Here is a 21,809-nt window from a genome sequence, read left to right on the forward strand (position 1 = left end):
AGCCACCAACAGGTTTGGCCAATCCCTCAACCTCAGTTTCCAATTTCCATCGTCCGGACGAGGCAAACCCGTTTGGATTGCGAAGCTTTGACATTACCTAAACACCACATAAACCAAAAAACTAGAGCTATTCAGTTCATGGCCTCAAGCCTCAAACTCGAGGGGCCCGTCCATAAAAATATCTCACTTCTTTTAATACCGTCAATTATGCGAATGCCTGTATTTACGAAGATACGAAGAAAGAGCCCCAAAACCAGGGAACGAATTAGATCAGGTATAAAGTGTTCTTGGCTATGCCCGAATATGTTCACAATGGTCAAGTCTCTTGAAAACCAGATTGGAGCCATTAATGAAATCTACAAGAAAATCTCGACCCTCGCTAGCGTTTGGATGGAACGACTCGCGAGAGACCTTTGAAAACAGTCTCTCGTCTGAATTAGACCGATTGGCATCGCTGGACTACCTCGTTGTAGAAACTTCTTGAAGGAGCTTAGCATCGACCCTTGCAGTACACCAATCATGAACGGAACCGCTATTAACGGGGTGAACGGCACCAATGGTTCGCCACCTAATGATAAGGTAACTTTGTGATTATTGGCATCATAAACAAACCTCAATCATCTTCATTCAGTAATTTTGTAGCTGCATATTAAGAGTCTGAAGGCAAAAAAGTTTCATTTTAAACAATAAGACAAATTTTCTAGTCAGCCGACAATATTCCCTGTCCAATTTGAGACATTTAGAGCTATGTAAAGCGTTGAAGTTCTTCGTGGAACTAATTGATGCTGAAAGTTGGAACTGGATGTTAGTTAGGTAACTTGGGTAACTCGATTTGTGTAAATTTGGAAGTTTTCCAGACTGAGTGAAATTGAAAAAAGGCAGAAAATCTGACTGGGAAGAAGACGAATAGTGTGATATCCATTCTCGGTACTTAAAACAACCCTTGGACTATCTCAGTTTGCACGTTTGTTGCCTCAATATTACTTTCAATCGAAGTCAAAGCGAAAATCCAATATTCTTTTACAATTGGCCGAAAGATTAAACCTCGCGAATTTACATCAACTTTTAAATTCTTTTCAGTTTTCAAGCTTATTATAATCCGACGGATATATATTAATGTAAAGTAGAAATACGGCCAGAAAGACAAGCATTAGTAGTGATGTCTCGCTTTGCATAAGATCATGACAAACTTTTCTGCATATTTTTATGTACTGTAGCATTTAAATAACTATCTGGATCCTTCAAGATTTACTTTTTGCCAAAATGCTTACCCGCTTTTTACCTTTACTTATAATGACAAGAGACGGCAGAAAAATATTTAGATGAATTCGTTGATCATGGAGAAAATATCCACACTCATTAAAATACAAAAATGATACTTCAAGTTAGTAAGTATAAATGACACAATACACACTTGTTGCTCAAAAAGTGTTATTTTTTGTTAAAATTCTACGTGAGCTAACCATGACCAACCCTTTATTTTACTTGAGGAAAGGGCGCCGAATAGGTATACATAGTTCCTTACGATGAAATGCATCTCATTTCGCAGAAGCTCAAACATTTTAAACTAAATGGTAATTGCTGCAATACGTGAGAAACATGTTCATTTGACGCAATATTTCAGGTTGTTTCCAGCTTTTTTCCTTCAAACGTACTAAGATATTTGCTTGATTGTTAAAAATCGAGTAAAACAACAATCCCAATTCTTTCTCTTCGTGCCCCTCCAATTTTCGCGCAATTCAATTTTTTATATTTTTCGAATGAACCTTCTATGTATTGGACCACGGGGGTTATGCAAATATGTTCCACAGGCAAATTGCAAACAAAGTCTTTGAATTGAAACCCCGAGAGTCATGCAAAGGTCAATTATCTACCCGAGTTGCACAGTCCACCAAAGTGGCCCCTAAGTGGTCCCTCGGGCGATTGGTTTGACCACATTCACCTATAGCTACACAAACGTCTTAGTACACTTAGCAGAAATGTTTCATCAGACAAGAACACTGTAAGAAATATTCCCAACCCACTGTGGGTAACCATTTCATGCGTATGTTAAAGCGACACTTTTGAAATGGACGATTAATGATCTTGACCTTTTGGTTTGGGGGAGGGGCGGATGGAATGGTAGTTGTTGGATGAAGAATGGTTGTGGATATGGACAGTTCTTTCAGTGATGATAGCTCAAGATCTTGGTGATAACGTTTTCCACCAGTTAGCGAAATTAGGCAGGGCCTCGGACAAATAAGAGCAGTCGTCCTTCATCCAAACCTTGACAGTTGAACCCAAAATCTCAATCGGATCACATCTCTCCTCGTGATTTATTTTCCTTTTAGCCGACATACATGGGTCGTGGTCAGTACATTCAAACTGGAAAGGATTCGGCCAAAAATACTTGGCTGATCTTTACTCCAGACCAAGAAGATGGATCCGGAGTTTTGGCCGATGTCTTGGACACGTTCAAGGTAAGATTATAATAGTCAGGTATTTTGGATAAATGTTGACTTTAATGTTTGTCCAATACATTGTAAAAATCTTTTGGGACGCTTTCAGTTACTTCGTATCGTATGTTGTGAGTAAAATTTAGGCCTAAAAAAAGAAATAAGTTGCCTCTTGGAACCAATTGCTTTAAGTTGAGAAAAAAATTAAAAAGCAAAGAAAGTGATTCGGGACCCTTTACCCAGTCTATTTTCAGATATGAAATACTTGACAAAACTGTTTTTGATAGGTTCTTTTTTTTCTCTTTTACATTTTTGTGTCATTTTGGAAAAAACGTAATCAATGGTCCCAAGGAATTCCCATTGCCTACCTGCTAGTACAAAAAAAACTTTAGCCCCATATTGTTCGAGATCTAGGGATAGTTTCAAATATTGGTTATTATATGTTCTGGATAGTTCTGGATGAACCATGTCCCTAAAAAGCAAATGAGTTGAAAATTTGATTCAATCCATTATCAGGAGCATTAGACGTGAGTCAATAAAAAAATACTCAAAAGACTTAAAACTAGGCCTTGGAAAATCCGATTTTTTCAGGTCAGTACAAATTTGATAAAAAAGACCAGAAACCGTTTTTTTTGTTTCCTCCAGTAGTTCATATCTTGCTCTGTTCCTGCATTTGCTATTTTGTCCAACTTAAAACGATCGATATTTTTTTCAAGTTTCGGAACTAGTTTTTGGGTTCCACCGACCTTGATGAATGAGAAGGCTTGGTCATGTTTCGAGACTTATTTTGATGTTCTGTCTTACTTCCAGACCATTTTTCATTGGAATTGGTAGTCCATCTGGGTAAAAGCTGACCTTTGGACACGAAGTATGTCACGGGCATATTTGCTAGATTTTTGGTGAAGAAAAAGTCCAAACAAGGCAACTGATGCCTGTGGCAAAATTCAATAGACACTCTGTGGACAATCGAGACACAATTTGTCGATATTAAATGGCTTCTTAGGCAGCCATTGTAACGGAACAATGCTGATTAATCCGTCAAAATTAGGGAAAGACTTTTTTCTATGGGGTAAATGGTATGGTACAAGGATATGGCACAATTGAACGGAAAGGCCTTGGATTTAGAACTAAACCAATGATTGAATTTCTTTACACAGTTAATTTGCAGTAAAAACCTCTTTGTAAGATGCAGAAGAGCTAGCTCATTCACCTCATACGTATGTGGTGTGACGAGTTTTAGAGCGAATGGACTGAATACTAAGAAATGTTTTTTAAACACATCTTGTCAATTAGGATAAAAATAGGTAAAATTAGGTTGGGTTTAACATACTTTTTCAAGATCTGCCGCTTCAATTTTGGGATTAGTACTTTTTGATAGGCAAGTTCAATAAGATTTCGAATGCTTCTTCCGCTCTTTCTTCTCCAGAAAAAGAACCCTACATTTGCTCTAGTTTTAGGTGCTAAGAACTCAATTTCTATATAATGGTGTCTAATTTCGAGAGCACAGTACATAAAGTGATTATAATTGAATATGTGGCCATGAACTAAGACTGGCAAGTTCTTTTTTGCTACGGTAAATTTGAGAGTGGTTGACTCAATGTGTTGACCTTTCGGAGGGACTTATTTTTTGAGGTGATTCTTTGTTGAGCACTCTTTTATGACATCATACCTTATTCTTAGGCATTGGTCGATTTTCATTTTTAGTGTGTTTCATTCAGTTCCAAAGTAAGAATCTCACGTACTTCCATACTAAGTTGGATAATTGTGACAAATTATTTGCTATTTTGTTAATAATGTTTTTGGGAGATTCTAGAATCGTATGAAACAGACCTTCTTTTTGCATTAAAGGCTATTTGGAGGCATTTTTTCACTTATATTTTGGATATCGTTGTTTTGGGTTGGAACATTCTCTAAAAGGAAAAAGTGATACCGATTGATTTCATTTATCATCCTAAACTTTTGTCAAGTCTTCCTTTTTATTATTGTTTTTTCACGGGCTTTTCTAACCGCTACAGGGAATGCAATGCCCAGTACTATTAAAATGAAAGGTTATGATTCGTCTATTTATTACCTTTCAATTTTTATATGATATTTGGTCTACCAACGAATTTGAGTTGGCAGACCGAGCTAGTTCTTGAATGCAGGGTTGATCTGGAATGCTATCTAAAAATTTGTCCAAGTCTGACTTGAAAGATGCTACCCGATCGTTGCAAAAAGTCAATACATAAGGAGAATAAGCAATATTAAAAGTTTAATGAATGGAAACAAAGGTAAATTTTCGAGACGTTATTGCATAACTGGTCTAGAATTGACTTGAACTGCGTCGTTCTCCATTGTTTACATAATAAGCCTTCGGCGTCAAATTCTGACCAGACGTCGATACCTTCGTAAAAAAATGGCTCACGTGGAGAACTGGATTGCAATGGCGTAGGACAGTTTTGGATAATTGGTCGAGAGGCATGTTTCCATCTGATAAGAATACTGACCGCGACAAGTTTGACGGGTTACTGCGTCGGATTTCTAAATGGTCCAAAACTTGTGTCGGGGATAATCATGGTCGTCCGACCAATCAATCAATCAATGAGTATTCGTATTTATTGTCTTTGGAATTCTATTGCTGCTTTCAGAGAAACAAGGTGAATTTGCTTCATATCGAATCACGCTCTTCCAAGCGTGATGAGGAGACTTATGAGTTCATGGTGGAGTGCCAGAGCGACTCCGGAGACATTCCAACAGCTTTGGACGAGATCAAATCCAAGGCTTCTTATTTCAGCGTGGTTTCTCGGGACTACAAAAATGACAAGAGGAAAGGCTTAGGTGGGTGGGATGGTGATGGCATTTTTTTTTTGTTCAAGTATATTATTTGAGTGGGGGGACAAAGTATATTCTCTAGACAGGGCTATGTGATGCTTCAAGGGATATTCAGCAAATCAATCTAACTTTCAGTAAAAAAGGTAATTGGTTTGGTAACGATCAAACAACTTAACGACGCTTTTGTGTTCATGTGTTCATCAAGATCCAATTCTGTGGCATAAAAAGCGAATTTTTGGTTTGCTTTATTTTTCCAGATAGTATCCCATGGTTCCCTGGAACAGTGAAGGATTTGGATAAGTTTGCCAATCAAATCTTGTCCTATGGCTCGGAACTCGATTCTGATCATCCTGGATTCACTGACCCGATTTACAGGGCCCGTCGAAAGGAATTCGCAGACATTGCCTTCAATTACAAGCAGTGAGTCCAAAATCATGGTTTGAGGAGATTGCAAAACATTGATAGGGGAAAAAGTAACCCAACCTATAGATTCCCATTTGGTCGCAAAAGACATAGGAGATTGTCAGTTGTCGAAGTGTGCCAAACAACTCAAACCAGCAAGATTCGCAAAATGCGAGTGCTTTCAACAAAAACCCATCTTACTTTCAGTTGGGGCTCATGTCTCTCTTATCCTGAGACTGAACAAATAAACATCTTTCGCCATTGATGCAGCATAAGTGACCTCCCAGCTGTATGGAGGTTGCGTGAACAGATTGTATTTGTGATCCGCTTAAGAAATCAATTCCTCACATCCTTATGTCAATTGATTTCCAGTGGCGAACCCATCCCACGGGTGGAATACACGGACGAGGAGACGGCTACTTGGGGATCAGTGTACAGAAATTTGAAGAAACTCTTCAAAACCCACGCTTGCCAAGAGTTCAATCACATTTTTCCGCTTCTGGAGCAAAACTGCGGTTACAAGGAGGAAAATATCCCGCAATTGCAGGACATCTCCGAGTTCTTGAAAAGTACGCCCCAGCCAACTAAGCCCCAATGCCTTTCCTTGGCAAACTTAATTTATACACTTTTGTCCCAGGTACAACTGGATTTAGTTTGAGACCCGTGGCTGGACTACTATCCTCGAGGGATTTCCTGGCTGGTCTGGCCTTCAGAGTGTTCCATTCTACTCAATATATCCGCCACTCATCTCGACCCATGTACACACCAGAGCCTGATGTGGTCCATGAACTCATTGGTCATGTTCCACTCTTTGCCGATCCCGCCTTTGCTGAGTTCTCTCAGGAAATTGGATTAGCCTCTCTTGGAGCCAGCGATGACTACATTGAAAAATTGGCCACTGTGAGTGTGATTTTTGACCAACATAAATTTCAATGCTTCAAATGCATATTTTCCCCACTCATAGTGCTACTGGTTTACTGTGGAGTTTGGTCTGTGCCGCCAGCATGGTGAGCTCAAAGCTTACGGGGCTGGTCTCTTGTCTTCCTTTGGAGAGCTGGAATATTGTTTGTCGGACAAGCCCGAGGTTCGAACCTTTGACCCTGAGAAGACTGGAATCCAAAAGTACCCCATCACCGAGTTCCAACCCGTCTACTACGTGACCGAGAGCTTCGAAAGTGCTCAAATGAAAATGTCGTAAGTTGAGTTGCGATTTAAAACGAACTTTGTGTTTTATTGCGTTCAACAAAGTTAGAGTTGAAAGCAACTACGAGTGTATACCTGCGGTTTAGTTCTCACGTTCATAAGCCTTCTTTCTCTTTTTAGCCAATTCGCTGCGTCTATTCCGCGAAACTTCACCGCTCGATATGATCCGTATACTCAGAGTATTGAATTGCTGGACAGCAAGAACCAGATCCTGAAGAATATGCGGCATTTGAATCGGGAGCTCCGAACTCTCACCGATGCCATGGAAGCACTCTAACTGATACATCTACTTTGCGTTTCACTTTGGGTCGAGTAGGTTGGTGTTAAGCACTGTTTTGTAAAGATTCAATGATCAAATTAAGAATAGAAAATAGAGGCAATTGACAGCCGATTCATTTGTATTCTTTATTTTGTGGGCTTTCAAGATATTTTGTAGACTAGGTGGTTTTGTTTGAGTCCTATGCCTCTTAAGTGATGTAAGATTTAAGGATGATATCTTTTTATTCAGTACAATAAGGAAACAGATTTTCGTTCTCATTTTATATTAACACAAAGTGTATTGGAAAAGAAGGTTCGTCATTTTTTTTTTATTTCAAATAAGAAAAATGAAACTCATGAAATGCAAATTTTTGATTGGATTACATAGCCAAGTTGAAATTTATGATTAACGGACTTGTGAGTTTAAAAGTAAATATGCAAAAATGTGAGAAAACCAAGAATCGTACCTTTTTTCCATTAGGTAAATTGTAACTCAGCAACTGATGTGTGCCATATTGATTTACACAAAAGTTATTTTTTCACGAAAAAAGGAAGAATGGTATGCACAAGTAACAAAAGTTCAAAGTAGTCTACGAAGGCGTTTATATTGAAGGCAAACCATTAATATATATAAGTAAAGTAACTCCAACACTACTTTTATAGACAACTAAAACTTGCCATCATTGCAATAAATCAAAAATGTTCAAAAATAGGATTGAAAATGTGTAAAAGAATCTTGGTCCAAATAGCAAAAACTTTTACGCATATTTGCACAATAAGTGATAGCCTTAGAGAACGCAAATGTCATAAATTTGTGTTAGCTACATACACTACAAAAAGGCTGGAAATGGCTTTTGATTTGTTGTAAATCATCAGAAAAATACAAACAGCACTTATTTCATTGTAGATAGGCTTATCATGTAAGGAAGTCAAAATTTAGGTAAAAGTATGAGCTTCGTCCATTCATAACAGCATTTTCTCAAATGTTAAGTGCTTCAGCAATTAACCTTTCATCGGCACAATAAGTAGCAACTTTTATTGGATTACTTACTCGTACAAAGATAGTGGATGAAGTTAACAGATACGCGATGCTCATTTTACTTTGAACTTGAATGCTCTTACTTGCTAATGAATGACAATTATCAGAGTAGAAACATTGTATGGTCAAAAATTCCCATTAACATTTCATTTCAAATGTTGTGATGGGAGCATCGTGAGTGCTCTTCATTTCCTCAAAAATTGCCCTTGCTTTGACCACATGACTACTCATTATGATAATAAAACATCATTGACGGGTAATGCATAATACCAATAGATTCAATCTTAATATTCCATTTGTGCATTTATAGGATCCTTGTTAATGCATATTGCTCGTCTAATCTTGTATAAGGTCCTCACGCTAGACAAACATGGTTTACTCTACAGCCCGTCAGAGTGCGCTATATTAGTTTTTGTTAGGCTCAACGAAAACGAAAGAAAATGTGGTTATCCATGCTTGGGCTCTTGAAAAAATATGACTGATTTTTCCACATTGAATTATAATGGTTATGAGTTGTGTGAATCAGACTGAAAGGAGAGGATGTAATGTTCACTCTTTCAAGCGGTGTGTAAATAGAATTTACTAGAATATGGCTAAACTGTTCATCACTGTACATAAACTGCGCTGGATATTGGGATGAGACTAAAATTGAAGGACGTACCAACATTTAACAAGCAAGTCTGTGGCAAAATGTCTATTACAGTAGCATTTCAGAAACAAAACATGGACCATGGTATTATGATGTATTGGCTTAAGTTTATGGTCATTCTAGCGTTGGTCTTCCACTATTAGTTTAGGCAGCCTAACAGACGTAAGAAGTTGGTACTCTAATAAATGGAACTGTTATCTAAGATTTTAGGGCTTTCAATTTCTAATGTCTTTTTGTGGGATATTGCTTTGAACTAACATTGTTTTTTTTTTTAATTTATATTGCTGAGATCATTTTTGAAGGGAAATCAACTTTATCGTTGAGAGCCGAATGAGACTTTGCTTTGGAATATATTGTTTTAAAACAAAAATTATTATTAAAGGCCTTGAACGTATTGCCAGCGGGATTTTTATTTGTAAGATTTATTGAGATATTCCCACAGGGTGTGAGGCATGCGGCGTTACACTTGTTTAAATCTACTCAAATAGGAGGAATTATTTGAACTCTCAATTTACATTGGACACAACATTTTTGGTGGGTCATTGATCACCTATTTCAAGTTTTCAGATAGGAGCATTTTGCATTTCAAAGATCGCCAGATTCAAAGTATCAAAAACTGTCTTTGAAATAGACTTAAGTTGATTTTGTGTGAGGCTGTATTAATGAACGTAAGTTTGTTAATAGAAAGTCATAGTACATAAACGTACATGGACTTTGACCATTGGCCAGGTATTGCATACAACCTCAGAAGCGAGAAAGTCGAGGTCAAACTTTCGAGTCTGCCAAGAGTTCGATCATATTTTCCCACTTCTCAAGCGAATTGGGATGAAAATGAGAGAGAAAGAAAAAGAATGTATATTCTGCAACTGTTAGACATCTTCGGGCTCCAACAAATAACTTTTGTCCTCGCTTTCAAAGTTTTCTGCCCAATCTTGAGGGTATTCGGTTTTGACATTGTTCCCTTGCCATTTATCCATAATACCATTGTCCATGGTGTTCCATTCAGCGAACTGCTGTACGTTCATTTTTTGATGTCTCTAGAAATACACAGCATGTACAAGAGAAAAAGCCTTGATGAGAAGAGTAGTAACTTTCAGATCAAGATGCATACAGGGTGTCCCAAAAGTTTTTACATGTTCTAAAAGCGATGTTTGATGGCAAGTACTCATTAGTGAAATTAGTGTTCATCCTTCGGTCAAGATATTGACTTTTTTATTTTCAAGTGTTCAAACGCAATTATCGCCGTTTTCTAAAACCTATGGCTTAAATTCATCGCAATACTTTTATGAAAAATCATATTTTTGCCTTTTAAACAATAGTAATTGGATACAATAACAAGTGGTCGAGTGGTCGAGTAAGTGGTAGCTTTCCAGGCAATCATTCCACCAATATGAATTCAAGCCCTCACAAAACGGGCATTTCCCATTCAGATGGTACCCCAAGTGTGAGTTCACAAATATTCAGTTGGATGGAGGATGCACAAATTGTCAATTTTGAGCGAACTCCCCTCCACCACACCCCCATTCCCCAAGGAGATCCTTCTCAAGATATCAAAGGCCAGAGCGTCAAGTGACCTACTGCCTGAGAAACACGCAAGGAATCTTCAGAGAACGTGCAAATTGGGCGCTTTGTGGCCTCAAATTACATGCAAGTCGAGTGAGGCGCTAATAAAGTTGAGTCCTCACTTCAAAGCGATATTATCTTTTTTGCAACCATATCACGTACTCTAGGATATATTCAAACAAGCTCTCCATATTTGATTTTTGACGCTGTTGCTTAACTATTCTTCGAGCAGGATTTTTCTGACCTTCACATTTTACAGTTGCAAATAGAAAGTTGGAACTCCCTCTGAGATTTGGCAGAAAGGTCGTTTTAGTCTCTTAGGGTTTCATTTGCAGTATTGAGTGATAAAAAACACATTGTACTTTGGACAATGGGCATGGTTATGAATAAGCTCACTTTGCCTCTTCGATTGCCGTTCGTGTTTTGTTGGCGCTTTCTCCACGAAACAATGCCGTTTCAGTCAATCGAGTGTCCAATAATGCAAAAATAACAAAAACAAACGGAAAGCTACCATTTCCCATTTTCTTGGAATCAACCAATGGTAAAGCACTTCTTCATCCCATCTACTAAAAGGCATGGCAAGTTGGCATTTATGAATCGGACTCGGAAATCAATAAATTAACCAAGCCCCCTTGCCTATCGTTCAAAATGTCACACTATGGTCTCATCCAGGAAATAAGTGATTGTATTTCGATTTCAAACTATGATCAAGATTGCTTGACAAGTTAACTTTTAGACATGTTGTCGTAGTCTTTAAAATCAATGCAAATTCCATCCAATGCTTTCTAGTATGTGGTCAGGGCTCAACCTCTATTGTTCTATGTCTTTTTGCATGCTGGAACAGAACAAACAAATTGATAAATTTCATCTGTCAATAACTCACAGCCAGTCATATTTTTCACCTGAATATTTATTGCTCTTGAAGCTGATGTAGGACCTCCAACCTTTCCAAGATATCCTCCATGGATTGATGCTCAGGGTATCTCTTCTTCATGGTGTAAAAGTCTCCAAATCCTCCTGAAAAAAGTCACATCTTTTCCATTTTCGAACACAATACTAGTAATATATTGGCACATAAATTGTTGCACAAGGATAGTGTTTTGTTCAAGGTACGAGTACATAAACGTCACTGGAGAGCAAATCATCTTTAGACAAAAGATACGACATTGCACGACCAAATGAAGGTTGCATTTGGAATTGGAATCTAGCAAAAGTTTGTTTGTTGATGGCATGGACACGAAAGGGAAAGATTATGCCAAAGAATGATGAAGACTCCTTTTGGCATGCAATACAAAAAAAAATCATGCAATAGTTAGATGAAGGTATTCATGCTTACTTTGGTCGTATTATTTGTGACACTCATTAAATTTAGGATTAGGACTTTGGACATGTAGGGTCAAGCTGACGGACAATGTGGACAAGGTAAAGAAGCCGTTTGTATTCCACCTTACCCGGTTTTGGTCCTTTGGGGTCTCGGATCCCTTTTTTCACATTGACGTGGTCTCCATCAAACCATTTACAAAACACATTTAGACATTTTTTCAATGTATTTGTTTTAAATAAAGAATATTAATCGATCAAGTCATTCTAGAATGGCAAGAATAGAAGGTGTTGATTTTGCTTGTTTGTTTTTCAGACAGCTTGTGAGTGAAGCACGTGGCGACAGGAGTTTCGAGATGTGTTGCATCCATAGAAAGATGCCAAAGTCAGGGGGGTAGAAAAAAATGTAGTTACAATTGTCGTGATGACTTGAAGCTTACATTTGTGGGGTTGATAACGATCTATCACAAGAGATGATGTTTACACTTGATTGAGGCTGTAGTTAATTGACTTTGGGTTCAATACCATTCGGTAAGAAATATATTACTTTTTTTTTCATCAACTAGGGCTTCTTCATGATTTCCAAGACTAGAGCGCCACCACTCCAGATACGGGTTAAAAACCACGGCTTAATATCGTACGCAATGGAGAGAGACTAATCATAATGATAATGGTGTGACTGAACAATAACTCAAGCATGGCTAACCAACGATCTCACTACGAAATCAAACAGTGCTAAAGTCCCCAAAGCCATCGCTAAAGGTATCCCCGTGGAAGGAGTTGATCATGCGCTTCTTGGCGGTGCTAAAGTCTCCAAAACCATCGCTGAACGTGTCTCCATGGAAAGGGTTGATCATCCTTTTCTTGGCCGTGCTAAAGTCCCCGAAACCGTGGCTGAATGTATCCCCATAGAAGCCATCGTTCGAACCGGACAGTCGCTTCTTGACCGTCATGAAGTTGCCGAACCCATTGGAAAAGGTGTCGCTGTGGAACCCATTCATACCTGAGTCCATGCGTTTATGGATGGGAATTCGCTTATGAATGGGAATGCGTTTGTGGATGGGGATCCGCTTGTGGAAGATGTATCGAGCCGCGTTCTTGGTCCGAGGCTCGGACATGAGTCGCTTGGCCGTGTAGAAATCGCCAAAACCATTGCTAAAGGTGTCGCCATAAAATCCGTCCGTGTTCATTTCCGGGTTACGTTTCCCTTCCATATGAACGTCGTAGTCTATGACGAGGTCGTTGTGGAATAAAGGGAATTTTGGGGAGGGGAAGAAAAAGAGAAAAAGAGAGTGTGACTGTCGAAAAAATGGCAAAAATGCTTCACAGTCAAAATAGTGCGGAATGATGAACCAGTGGTGGTCCGTGGAAAATGGCACACCACAAAAAATGGCAATGGTGGGGAACAAAATGTCCCTCAAATGTGTCATCGGGAGATAAAACAATTTGTCAAGAGCGAGAGAAAGTGAAAAATAACCCGAGAAAGGTCGTTCTGATCCTCAAACAAAAAGGCGGAGGACAACCATCTGTCATGCCCTTGAACTGGCCCTAACTCTGAGGGCTCAAAAGTTGTGTGTGTTCCCACGGGATGCGGTCACCTGTGAAGGCATCGCCATGCATGCCTCGTGATGTCATTTCTGGACGTCGTTTCTTCAGCGTCGTGAATCCTCCAAATCCTTCATCAAAGATTCCTTCATGGAAGCCTTTGGCTCCAGCACGTTTGGTACCAAATGCCTGATAGTATTGGGGTGATCGCTTCGTCCTTCTTGGCTCATTAGAAAGGCCCAGCCCTGTGTTCCAAGGTCATCAGACAAAAGGCAAGAGACATGAAATCTTGAGTCACACTCGCTCTCAAATGGAAACCGATTCGGCAGTTTTAACCACGGCGATTTCATTTTGCAATGCATATGGTACTTCTACGATCAAGTCCCATATACTTTTCAAGGCTCTCTGACCAATCTCTCTACATCGTTCAGGCATACCCCATCAAGCCTTTCAATCTGGCTGTTTAAAAGACAAGCTATGTTATTAAGTATTTTCAAAATCATATCATTCCCCACTTTTCCGAAGTACTTTTGTACTTTTCAAACGACAAAGAGTCACTAAAAGCAGATCTTCCCATCTCAGTTTACTGGCCTTGAATTATGCCTTGCTGTATGATTTTTGTATACTTTTCCTCATGCAAAAGCTCGTCTTGGACCACCAAGTGCGGCGTTTATTCATTTTTAATTCATTTTTCCAATTCTCAAAGCAAGTTGCACTCCCTTCTCTGTTCAGCGGCAGATTAATCCTGCTTTGTTCAATGGTTGCAAAAAAGCTAATGGTTTAATTTAAAAAGAGCAGCAGTAACACCTTTTAAAAAACTCATCCATTCTATTTGAAATGGCCGATATTTTCATCCAGTCCTTGCCATTCCGGAAGACTACCTGAAATTCTTTAATCCATCGTCTGGTTATGAATTTAGAATGTCCTCTTTTATTTTGTGGAAGAGAGAGAGAGAGAGAGCAATGCTGTTCTCATAGTATTTAGCTCAACCTTAGAGAAACGATTCCTAATTCGTACCAATGAAAGGTTTTCGCTGATTATGAGGAAATTGTCGTTCACTCAGATTACACAGGTCATTTATCTGCAACCCTCAAAGTTAGAGAAAGGAAGACGTATCATTTTAGTTAATTAGTTTTCCTTTGCCCTCCTCTCATCTATCATGAATGTAGTATCTCTAAGAAACTCACCTTGTCCAGGGTCTTCGATCAAGCCACCTTGATGAGGACCCACTCCATGTTGTTGTGCCAATGTTGAGAGTGGCGAAGCATTCACTGAGCTCAAGGCCAAAGCCAAGATGATAGAACCCAGGAATGAGATCTTAAGCAAACCATTTTGGCCCAACAAGGTTCCCGGAGAGTTCATTCCTGCAAAGGAAGAGCAAATCATGTATGGTTCATTGGTTCATATCGAATTCAGATTTGAAATGACTTCAATGTTTGAGACATTGGTCATGTCTTAAAAAACTTTGGACTCTAACAAGAAAACTATGTCAACCTTATGCTTTTAGGGTTTTATTGTTCATGAGATTCAATTGCTTCAATTTATTGTTTTCTTTGAGGAGGTAATATAATGATATAGTCATAATAGTATGCGTATGCGCCTATATAGGACGTTGGACCACTCATCTGTAACAGTGGAGGAGTTTACGTACATGGTGTACTATTGGTGTACGGTGTTAAACGCGATGAATGTTGTTCCCTTATGCTTGAACTAGTTTCCCTCCAATATCATGGTAATAACTGCCCGAGGCACTGTCCTCATTATTATTTTATGCTCAGTGACCATTCCTGATGAGAATCCTGAGCAGGGTTCAAAATGAGCTAAGGAGGGTTGTCTACTATACAGTAGGTTCCCCCAAACCATATTACTAAGGCTAACAACGCTAATGGTTGATTCAAATATTGCAATTGTCTTTTGAGAATCTTCAAAAAATAGGGGGATAAACTCATGCGTCTTGAATAGAGACTTTATGCAACCAAAACCAAGGTTTACTTTCCGAGCTTCAGGGTGACCTATCCTAGCCTGTTACAAAACTAGAGCAAGACATTTCTCCATTTAGCAATCCGGTATGGCTCTTCTCCATTTACATTGGAACACCTATTGTGAGCTTCCTTGGGCTACACGAACTATGATTTATGTTCTGGACCTCAGAAGGCGCTTTGTGAGCTAGACTTTTCCAAACAAAGGGCCGGTTAGGCCCATTCCTCTTTATCAACTAAAATGCTTTTGAGTTGTTTCTGGCTAATTATTTTATAATTTTATTGACAATTAGTGACCCAGGTCACATAATGTCCAGAAGAGAAACTGCGTTCATGGCATGTCACGAACAGTTTATTTAGTACTCTACCGTGCCTCTTTCCCCATTTCGTTTGGACTGTCTGACGTAGGAAATAAGGGTCCTTATTATCGACGTTAAAGATAAGCTGTGACGTCACACTTCCTTTAGTTATAATAACTGTCTTAGCCATATGCACGAATATTCGAACAATGAGGCGCTCTTAATCAACTAAGGACATGGTTAGTGTCTGAGAGGGTCGATGACTAAATTATGGGCTCTTAAGAAGCTGGTCTCGAGCCTCTAGGGTTTGCCGGAGACGACAAATTACGGACAATTGTTCTCGCGCTGAATGTCACTTGGGCACTCGAGGCCGAGATCTCTATCGCTGATGAGCTTCAGGGACATGTTCTACTATTGACCAAGTGTCAAAGATGAGATAATTGATGAACCCATCACCATTGCAATCTCTTGGGATTCTCCGACAATTCCAAGAGGTCCTTAAGGGCCGTTCAGACGCGTTATTGTTCCACGCTGAGTGACTTCCCGGGCAAATCAACGGAGGCAGAAATGTGACGACATCTAATGAGGCTCCGATGGGAACCCTTAAAGTGAGATGAAACACTCACCTCAAATGAGGCAATAAACTTGCTGTAACCAGCATGAAGGCCGGAACAATGTATTGGATTATTAGGGTCCTTTTACGCTTGCAGATAATTGATTGTGGTTTGCAAAGTGAACCCCTTAAATCATTTAAGTATCAAAATCATTTCTAGATTCAGACTGCCTTCCTCCCAAAAAATGTATTGCAAAGTTAGCTAACTATTACAAGTATATTTCACTCATACATGGGGAATAATAACGCCATTGTCTTGTATTGTTAACGAGGAAAGAAAGTGTCAAATACGAAAAGACCATCATTAATCTTGCAACTTGTCTTCTTATTCAGAGAATGCGTGTAAATACTATTCTCTTACCGTAAGCCTATGTTGCCATTCATGTAGTAAGAAATTTAACTTTTCAGTTGAACGTAAGAATGATTCAAAACCTCTTTCTTCATTTGAATAACTCTGATTTACATGTCTGCATTGTTTGATTGAATTAGCTAACTGTAATTAATCACCAATTGTGGTTGTCACTTCATAAAAGTGGGTCAATTCGAGGGATACCTTTTGAAAAAAAGATCCAAACCTTTTTCCCCGACTACAAGATTTGTTCAATTTAGCATAATAAGATTTGAATTGTTGGCCGTACTTTGTGAATATCTTTTTAGGTTACCAGGGTGTCCACCACATTCGTTTTAAAAAGAAGAAAAATCCCTTTAAAGTTTAATTACCTGTCATCTAATATCAAGGACACTTTTTGCCCCAACCTCAAGGTTCAATCTCAATCCCGCTAACAACTTTTGTTCGTAGGGTAATTAGTATCTTTTTTGAAAGCTTGGTGGTGTTTTTTTTTTTTAATTGTTGAGCTTTAGCTTGTTTGTATGACTTAGCCTCTGTATATACTTTTAAACGGGCACCCATTACCATTTGCGTGAATTTTAAACCATCCTTCGATCAAATTTACATAGAATGAACTGAATGATATTTATACTACCATTTCAAGCATTCAAATAATCCGTGAAGAAGGATGTGTAAATGTGACTGTGATTATTTTTTCCTTATTACGACTAGTATTGATTAACAGACAGGTCCTACTTTTTAAGAGATAGAACCATCAATAGGTAGTGTGAAAATTGTGATTTCTAAACATTGTGAACAAACGAATCTTTTTTCTTTTTTTTTGTAAATAGAAGGGTGTGTTGGGATATGATTCTTTTTTTTTAATACTTAAAATATATCATAAAGCACCAAGTGCATAAATATTATCTTATTTTATTGGGAACCAAAAACCAAGAAAAGCAAGATCGCAGAACAAAAAGTTATTACTTGGAAAGTTGTAAAACGTGTAACCAATACAAAATGGTTTCTGTTTCATACCTTTGCTACTTTGTGTTCGAATGGTTACTTTTCTACCTTTTTGCGAGTTCAATCAAACAATTAAACGAACGGGTCGGGACTCGCTTTATCACTAATATGATGGTGCAAAGCTATGAAAGTAAAGGTATACAAAACAAAACTGATGAGATAGAGTGTTACCAATCTAGAGTATACATTTTAACTAAAGAAAACATAAGAAAACCTCTGGGTTCATGAGTTCATTGCACACTCTCATTTTTTGAAGGTTTAAAATTTGGATTCTCCAAGATGACAATCAAGGTCTATTGTCTTTTTCCCAAGGAGATATGCTTTACAAAAGATAGTGTCCATTCTTGACAATCGTTAATCATGGTTCAAATTGAATTAGGGAAGTTTCCACCGAGATGAATTACTCCTAATTGAACAGTTCGATTGTTTTTTGAAGTACCCTCATAATGAAGATATGTTGATCATCCCTCAAGAACTGAATGAAAAATTCTTTTTTTTCAACTAACATCAAAGTCAATCAAGACATTTTTGGGGGATACTCAGTGTCCCCAATTTTCAGGCGACAAAACTTCAAGACTGTTTCTTGTTAGATCAACAAGGTTTTCTGGACAAGGGGAAATCAAGGATGTAAACTTTCCCGGGTTTATTGGGGAACTAAGTCCCACGTCCCACAAGGTATCTCAACAAATGGCCAACAAGTCCTGGTACTGAATTTGCTGGTACACTGGTTCCTGCCCTTTAATGCCATGACATCAGGCTACATTTGAAGTGAACAAATCCCTTCTGTTAAAAGAGTGTCCCTCTGAGGATGATTTTTGTTTATTTAACGATTTTGTTGTTACCCGTCGCACAGTAAAAACACATTTTCAGTCTATCCCTTGTTTGTTCTATAACAATACCAAGAATAAACAACCATCTATTGGAAAGAAGTCACTTGACACGCGTTGTGGTGACAAAATGTGAGATTGTATCAAGGTTTCAAATGAATTACGCCAGGGGGCAACACAATAAGATCTGGTCTTGACTTTGAAGTGCTTGAAAATGATTATTGTGACAACGAAGCTTCCTTCATTTCAAATACTGGTAGAATCTGAGGGACTTGAATGGCTTTGAAAGATGGTTTTAAAATAAACGGAAATGAATTTTATTCTTATATCGAACTGTATGGAGTTTTCAAAAAAAATGAAATTTGTATTCTTCTGAAACGATTAAATCGATTAAAATGATTGAAAGCGACCATTTTTCTGCTTCTGTCACTTCGGTTCCACCCTATGAACTGCATATCACTTTAAAAGCCATACTCAAAATAACTTCGCTTTAATTTTTGCCTTTCCGTTTCAATGTTCACGAATATGGAATATAAGGCAACATAGAATGTGCTAGCTCACACACTCATGTTTCTGGATCATATTTCCCCATATGATCAAAGCATAGAAAAAATCGGAAAGTGATTCAACGGAATGTCTGATCCATAAGAAACACAATAAGTTCTAAACTTGAGGTAGTAATATGAAATATTAACCATTAGAGATGGAAAGCATGAAATTTTCAAACCCCGGACCATATCCGTAGTGTTCTTTTAGTGAAAATGGGTTTCAGCCAGTTGCCAGCTGTTTCATCTAGCTTTGCTTCAACAAATACTGGCAAAAAAAGGGCCTAAAACAACTGCAAATCCCCGAAACTTGTTGGATTATCTTGGCACTTACCTCGGTAACAAAAGGATCTTTGAAGGGAATTCGACCAAAGATTGCGAGTTAAGCGAAACTGATATGGTGATTTGAGGTGACAACCGACGACGCCCACTGTTCCACTTGCCTTGGATACCTTGGACTTGAAGGCTCCCTGGATCTCGGTTGGGGAATGGACCTGGAATACTCGGAACGTCCCCTTAAAAGCCTGTTGAATCCTCGGTCTCTCTTTTCCTCGAGGTTTACACCCGGTCGAGGTCCCCGGGTACGCGCCGCCATTCGCCGTTCAAGGAACGACATTGGGGAAAAGAAATGATGCCGTCAGTCTGTAGGGATGTTCCAAACCTATTCCCACTTATGTAGAGTCAACAATGAATGTTCTATTAAGTACCTTTTATAGGGCTGAGACATATATGAAAATTGCGTTCAATTTAAAATTATTTACTCATCACATGATTTCAGATTTGGCTTTGAAATGTTGGAAATCATGCGATCATAAAATTTTGTTGGAGTTATATTCGACTGAACTAATATCAAACATAGTAATTTAGGTTGCAGTGTAAGATAATCTAATCCCTGTTGTGTCGGTCTAAATACAATTCCTGGGATGAAAAGAAACATTATATAATTGCGAATTTCATATGAAAATGGCAAAAATGGCCATATGCATAAAACAAGCCAATTGGCAAAAAAGCATAATTTTGGCACAAATAATCATTCTAACATTCGGAAGCGTTTGGGTGAAAATGTTGACTATGAATCGATTCAGAACTTGAAAAGAAAGCTTGAATCATCAATCAAAAATTGGACTTTTTGCCATTTCACTGTATATCAGAAAACGTAAGATGACGGTAGAGTTTGAGTCATATTATGACGAATCATTGAAAGCGTACCATGAACCATTATTGAATGCCTCAACTTAAACGAAAAAGTCAGCAAGATACAAACAACACGGTTTGCACCAAAAATGCCAGGGACAAAAATTGACAATATGAATTTGAACCTGTACTTATAATTCCTAGGGTATTATCAGCTCAAAAACCCAATTCACGATAAAGAACAAGTTACTAGCCAGCATTCTTAGCATCGGATTTTCAGTCAGCCTCCGCAATTATTAACCCAATCTAGGACCAAATACATGGATAACTATGTCCGGGCGTTTAGCTGTGCATTGTTATCCAATCGAATCGCAATTCAGGCACTAAATTTTTCCTCCCAAGACCAATTAGATATGAGTTGAAGGAAGTCTTGCACCAAATTTAAACATGATCATTTCGTTGACGAGATCAAATATGCACCAGTATCAAGACAGAAAATATGCTAATAAAACGACTCTAGTAACACCTCGTATCATTTTGCTACATCACAAGATTCTCTCTGAAACTTCGAGTTTTATAAGACGGACACAAATGAGCTCTCTAATGGGTGCCGACAGTGCACTGCAAAGTAAAAGTAGCAAACTTAGAACACCGACAGAAAAAACGTTTTGTAGTTGACCCACAAAAATGTGATTATTTTATTTTAGATTGAGGTCATTTAAACATTGTCTTGTAGTGCACACGATCAAGCATGAAAAGCTAGTTTTTTCTTTTACGTAGCAGAATTTAACCACGTCAGTTTTTAGAAGTTCCGCTTCATACCACTAGGAGGCTGAATGATGAAGTCTGATGAGTACAGGGTTCCTGAAAAATATTAAAATCAAAACCCTAAACACCTTTCCATGTTTTGTTGAGTGCGTTGGAAATTAACGTCGACAATACGAATTTAACGCCGACGAAGACATCAACCAACGTCAATTGTGGTTACTTTGTCATATTTTATTCTCAGCGTCTGAGCAAATTAGTCCAAAGGCCTCCCTTGGGGCGCACTCTCTTTATTATAATTCGTTCAAAACATGGCAATTCTTAGAAGATATCATAGTTTTACCAGAAAGACCTTGAAAACCAGCTTTGCCAAATTCTTAATTTGAAAATGAAACCAACCCTTTGCAAGAGAATGCATGAAAGCATGTCTTGAAAATCAAACTTATTCAGTAACAAGTCAGTTTTGTGTGGGAAGTCAATAATCAGTGCCTTTTTCTATAGGAGGTGGTGGCGCCATCTACTCTGGGAAGCTATACACAGAGATTAAACTGCCTTAATAAGTTTGGAAGATGTTCCATTGACGGTGATTCATTAACTTACATTTGATATTTCTTTTGCTATGCTCATGGAGAACAGAACTGAGTGAAAAAGACAACACGGAATCGTTATAGATTAGGATCATGAAATGTGGTGTTCAATGAAGACTAAAAATTGAGCAATCATGCCCTGGCGCAATGGGTTGCTAACGCCATCTGTTGGTCATATCCGTCAATACAATAACCCCCATAAGAGAACGGAGGTGATTGGCATCCATCCAAGTCCCTTCAAAGATGACCAAAATCACCTTTCCGTATCCTCAATTGATTGACAAATACCATGAATACCAAAACAGTCTTTACTCATCATACTCTTTGATATGCTGTGTGCTGAAAGTAGCATTAAAGGCCGAAGATTTGAACCAACATTGCTGCAAACAGACTAAAAACAGTTTTCCAGGTTCGCCCCCTGCATATGCAGTAGGTTCTTCTAGGGGTGTTGGATATGTACGTATATTTGTCCTTGGTGTCA

The 21,809-nt window shown here is 38.4% G+C and overlaps 2 protein-coding genes across 2 annotated transcripts; one reads left to right on the forward strand and one right to left on the reverse strand.

Moving 5' to 3' along the window:
- The first annotated feature begins 388 nt into the window (after positions 1-388).
- Positions 389-7,242, forward strand: LOC131878039 (protein henna-like). The gene is made up of 8 exons (XM_059223940.1): positions 389-579; positions 2,331-2,459; positions 5,063-5,252; positions 5,504-5,666; positions 6,021-6,217; positions 6,286-6,548; positions 6,613-6,842; positions 6,972-7,242. The coding sequence occupies exons 1-8, from the start codon at positions 520-522 to the stop codon at positions 7,126-7,128; spliced, it is 1,389 nt and encodes a 462-aa protein (XP_059079923.1). The 5' UTR covers positions 389-519; the 3' UTR covers positions 7,129-7,242.
- A 3,785-nt stretch (positions 7,243-11,027) lies between these two features.
- LOC131877885 (uncharacterized) lies at positions 11,028-19,361 on the reverse strand. The gene is made up of 5 exons (XM_059223707.1): positions 19,177-19,361; positions 14,413-14,589; positions 12,684-12,908; positions 11,263-11,377; positions 11,028-11,195 (listed from the first exon to the last, which is right to left on the reverse strand). The coding sequence occupies exons 2-4, from the start codon at positions 14,585-14,587 to the stop codon at positions 11,271-11,273; spliced, it is 507 nt and encodes a 168-aa protein (XP_059079690.1). The 5' UTR covers positions 14,588-14,589; positions 19,177-19,361; the 3' UTR covers positions 11,028-11,195; positions 11,263-11,270.
- Positions 19,362-21,809: the final 2,448 nt, after the last annotated feature.

This window comes from Tigriopus californicus, chromosome 3 (genome assembly GCF_007210705.1).
Source record: "Tigriopus californicus strain San Diego chromosome 3, Tcal_SD_v2.1, whole genome shotgun sequence".
NCBI lineage: Eukaryota > Metazoa > Arthropoda > Copepoda > Harpacticoida > Harpacticidae > Tigriopus > Tigriopus californicus.

Coding starts and splice junctions, on each gene's coding strand:
- LOC131878039 (XM_059223940.1), top strand. CDS start 520: ATGAACGGAACCGCTATTAACGGGGTGAACGGCACCAATGGTTCGCCA. Junction 6,218..6,285: donor CATCTCCGAGTTCTTGAAAA/GTACGCCCCAGC, acceptor CTTTTGTCCCAG/GTACAACTGGATTTAGTTTG. Junction 6,843..6,971: donor AGTGCTCAAATGAAAATGTC/GTAAGTTGAGTT, acceptor TTCTCTTTTTAG/CCAATTCGCTGCGTCTATTC.
- LOC131877885 (XM_059223707.1), bottom strand. CDS start 14,587: ATGAACTCTCCGGGAACCTTGTTGGGCCAAAATGGTTTGCTTAAGATC. Junction 12,909..14,412: donor GATCGAAGACCCTGGACAAG/GTGAGTTTCTTA, acceptor ACCTCGTCATAG/ACTACGACGTTCATATGGAA. Junction 11,378..12,683: donor CCATAAACGCATGGACTCAG/GTATGAATGGGT, acceptor GACTTTTTTCAG/GAGGATTTGGAGACTTTTAC.